Here is a 4,563-nt window from a genome sequence, read left to right as displayed (position 1 = left end):
GTATTTTCAGTTTGACCATACCTACCACACAACAACAACAGTCAAGCAGCATTTATTTGACTGACTGAGATGTAAATAAAACTTTATTGTGCCTGACAAATATCTTTCAAAGAACTGTTTAAGAATAGAGGTCTTAAATAGTTTTAAAGAATTACATATAATCAGTATTTCAGTTATCTCAGGACAGTATCGCATCCACAGAGCCAAATTTACCCGCTTTAAACTTTTACTCATAATATTTAAGCAAACTGAGCATTACATTAAAACAATTTGATCATCGTTTGCTGTTTTTACTAATAAACAGAAAAAGAAAAAAACGCTAGCTTTTCAAAGCCAGCGGGTTTTTGTTCAAGCCCCTCCCTCTTTACGTGCTACCCTGCACTACGCGGTGACGTAAGAACGTGACGCGCAGGGGTGGAGCTTGTGACTTTGCGAAATGGAGATAGGAGCTGCCGGTGAACACAGTCCTCTGTGTTGGAAGAATTTGTTGCCAAATCGAGCAGAAATATCGACAAACGAAACCAGCAACGTCGATCACAGCCGACCGGGCGAGACCACAGCAGCCAACGTATGAAAGTAAGTACCTGCTAGCTGGAGCTAGCCCTTCAGCTGGTGTTTGTTTGTTAGCCACCTTGTTGAAAAGTACAATTAGTCAGGCCAGGAAACTAAACGAAACACGTTGTTGTTAAGTCTTCACCTCTTCCAAGCGGGTGCTCATATGTGGTTGTTTTCGATTGTTATCAAACTGGTTCAAGAAATGCCAGCTAAAGCAGAGAAAAACACATTTACGCGGTGTTTCTGGTGGAGAATAGCTGTTAAAAGTGTCTGTAACAGTAAAAGGAGATTTAAAGTGATTGTCCCTGTTGTGTTGATTGTTTTGAGACTAGCTATGTACATGTAGATCATCCTGGCTTTTTTAAATCGTTTTTTTTTTTTTTTGCTGAACTCACGCATCCTGCTTGTGTGTTATTTATAGCTTATTTGCTAGTGCACTTTATAAGAGGAATCTATATTTAAGACTGGCCACAAAACCACCATTACATGGGGAAATTTTTTTAGGCCAAAAAAAATTAAGAGCATGTTCTTTGTCACATATTGTCTGATTTTTGCCTGAAAACCCCCGTGTACATATTGTTTACAATAAGGAAGCACTGACTGGCAAATTCTGAGGTGATATCAATACTAAATTAGACCAATAACCAATTTCGTGGTGGATTTTGGTCCTGATATTCGGCTGATATTTGGATGCAGTCATAGTTTACACTTTGTGCTGAGTATCAATACCCTTTTTCAGTTGCTTTGAACTTTCACAAGACTCAATACACGTGGACACTTTTGGGTTTTGTGTAGGTTTCACTCAGACAGTGTTATGTCATTTTCAAACTGGTTTTAAGGTGGAAGAAACCAGTCAGTCAAAGTTAAATTAAAGAATTGAACTGACAGTGGTTTAACCAACTTCCAGTATTTGGTTACTGATAACAGGGAAGCTTGCAAAGCAGGAAACAGACTAAACAACATACTTTTAGTCCTGTGAGGTGTACTATGAAGAAAATTCAACATAGCTGGGGTTTCCTTGTGTTAACAAAAACCTGAAACCCCAGTTGGCGATAATGGGTGTCATGATGGTGATTATCAGCGTTATTGGTTAACTCGGGCTGCCTGCTTTAGGCTGTGAGCTCTCTCACGTAAACAGCAGGGTGTTATTTTTGCACAAATTGGACCGACTGAGTATGGCCTATTACAAATAAAATAAAATACAAAAGGTAACATTGGTGCTGCAAATCGGTTATGCATTCATTTCTAACATGACAGCTGCACATTGACACTGCAGCTGGTTAAACTGGATCACTTTAAGCTTAGCACCTTTAGCTCCAGGACTGCCATGTAGCCTAACAAAGAAGACGTGGAAATCACTTTCGTTTTTGATTAGATCAAAGTGAGATTAGTTGTATTAATTGAAAATTATGGGTGTACTATTATCTGCATTTCCCAGCAGTGTAAAATGCATTTGGCATCTATATTAGGAGCAAGCAGGAAAAAAAATTGATGCACTTTCTGCATCAGCAGTGGAATAGAAATGCTGCTGTAACATGTCTCCACAGCTTCCTTTGGGCTTGTTAGTAAGATGCAACTCAGCAGGTTGCATTTAAAAGGTATTCCTCAGTGGAGAATCTGTATCACTCTTGGATTGTACTGTAAATTAAAAGAATCAGTGAAAATGTGGTGCTTGCAGCTTATTTTAAACCAGTTAATGTATTCATTTCTCTGTCAGGGTAAAAAGAGAGCAAAAAAACTGTGACTTTAAGCTTGCATGTTAATCTCACTTCACACATGCTCCCCTCTGTGGAAGAGTGGCTGCGGGCTACTCATGGTAAATAGAAGTGTGCGTGAGAGTGACTCAGTTAGGCTGAGCTGCCCAGCTTCTCTTTCAAAGGGTGATTCATGAGCTCATGACGCCACTGGTGAAACTTTCTCAATGTTCAAAAGGTTTTGACGCAGCTGATCTGATTGTTTGCTCCTCTCTTTGCAGTGCAGCACTCGGTAGGATGATCAGTAATCACGAAGAAGATGTAAGTACCTTTTCTCTCTCTCTCTTATTTAAATGTTTTAATTTTCAACACAAGTTTTGCTTTCTACACACGTTCACACTAGCCTTTAGCTAAACTGGAGAACAACAGACTGATGGGTAAAAGCCTCTGTAAAAAACAAAGTTTGCAGAAGAGGCCTGTGTCGTGCCAACAGTGTGGTGGTTTCACAATAATGACACAACACACATGCAAACAGCACTGCTGACACACTTTGTGTGTCTATCTTTCAGGAGTTTGTGGCAGTGCGGGTTCAAGATCCCCGCATTCAGAACGAAGGCTCCTGGAACTCCTATGTGGATTATAAAATATTCCTGCATGTGAGTATGAAAATGAACCAGCAGCAGAAATGTTTGGCCACAGCGTTTGTGGGTGATTAAAGATTTTTATTCAGGTTAAAGTTTTGGACCAAAAAACATAAACACCTGAAGAGAACATGTAAGGTTTTCTTTCCACACTTTAATTGTAGTAGTGATTATAGTGCAGATAACAGATGAGCATTACAAGTAGTTTTATGTCAACATACGTCTCCGTTTGACTGTTAACAGATTAAAAAAAATTAATTGTCTTTTGATAATCATTTATAAGCAGAAATGTGTAGTTTAAACTAGGTTATATCAACTAATTAAACCAGAGTCATAATTCAAAGTGAATGTGTGTTTAAGCACTGCTGCCTCAGAGCAGGAAAATTGTTGGTTTGAATCCATTGGTCCTCGTTGCCGGTAATAGGTTGTACTCATTCCCGGTAGGTGTTGGACTTCACTGGACTTAATTTTTTTCACTGATTGGGATCAAAATTGTATGGACAGGATTTCTGGGTGTAGCCAAGTCGCAGCTATGAGAATTGGCACCTCCAAGTTTGAGGTCATAGTTCTCAGCTGGTTCACAGAACCCACTGCAGGTCAGGGATGAGTTGTTGCTGCAAGTGCCTCCGTTAGAGCTAGGGTTAGGAGCTCGGTCATTTGAGAAGGACTCAGAATGTAGCCGCTACTCCACCATATTGAAAGGAGCCAGCTGAGGTGGTGCACTGTCTCACTAGGATGCCTCCTGGGTGCTGGTGTCCAACAATGAAGAGGCAAACTCAACACATGCATGAGTCCTCCCAGGGGTTTTGGAGGTTTTGGCTTCACTGCATGCCTGCATGGATGGATGGAGTACTGCAAACTAACTGTTTGCAGTGATTACAGTGCAGATAAAATGCAAAAAATACACAGACTTGAATGTTAAATAGTCTGTGACACATAAAGACATTTCTCCCTGAAACAACACCTCAAGGATTTCCTCAAACTTTTTTAACAGATAAGATTATAAAAGAGTCGGGGCTTTACCGCTCCTTGAATGTTTTTTGTTTTTTTTAGGGGGGAGGAGTTTCACGTTGTTATGGAGACACCAGCCCTGCCGAGGAATGCTGTTTCAGCAGCAAGGCTTCATGCCTGGGCGGATTTCCTCTCTGTGTCTGTGTGTTTGTGGGAGCTGACTCATGATATTGGTTAAAACTATGCAACCTCACATGATCTTACATGGGTTTGTTTGTTGTCGACATGTTATTGTGTTGCATAGGTGAGACAGTTTCCTCAAAAATACTTTTTTTTAGGACAAAAGTTAGCACTTTTATTGCCTCTTACTTCACAGTAACTATAAACCTGTCCAACATTTAACTGCCTAAGCTCTCTCTGTGTCTAAATCTAACCAGGGGTTTTCCTGCATATAAACATTTTTGCGACCCACCAGAGAGGTTCTGACTTTCCAACAAAGGGAAATCACAAGTGCTGTGCATTTTTCTATAAATGGGATTTAATTTAAGTAGACGCTTGAAATACATTCCAAGTGGCTGAAAGTAAAAGCGAATGCACAGATCTCTGTAAATTTAAGTGGACAAAGCGCATTCTTTGTCCTAATTTCATGCAGGCTGTGCTTACATGTGTAGTCACCATTGTGAACCAGGGAAAACCCCGCTCAACTATTACTTTTAAGGTCC

General features: G+C 40.1%; 1 protein-coding gene across 1 annotated transcript in view; it reads left to right on the top strand.

Annotated features, from left to right (window-relative positions):
- The first annotated feature begins 382 nt into the window (after positions 1-382).
- Positions 383-4,563, top strand: part of snx11 (sorting nexin 11) — an 11,096-nt gene continuing 6,915 nt past the window's right edge. The window contains exons 1-3 of the mRNA XM_013908948.1: positions 383-576; positions 2,531-2,570; positions 2,819-2,905. Coding sequence (XP_013764402.1) covers positions 2,547-2,570; positions 2,819-2,905 — 111 coding nt within the window. The 5' untranslated portion in view covers positions 383-576; positions 2,531-2,546. The remainder of the gene's footprint in view (positions 577-2,530; positions 2,571-2,818; positions 2,906-4,563) is intronic.

The sequence above is a fragment of the Pundamilia nyererei genome, unplaced genomic scaffold (genome assembly GCF_000239375.1).
Source record: "Pundamilia nyererei isolate P.nyererei 1_Seehausen unplaced genomic scaffold, PunNye1.0 scaffold00017, whole genome shotgun sequence".
NCBI classification, from domain to species: Eukaryota; Metazoa; Chordata; class Actinopteri; order Cichliformes; family Cichlidae; genus Pundamilia; species Pundamilia nyererei.
This window is presented reverse-complemented; position numbering and strand designations above follow the sequence as displayed.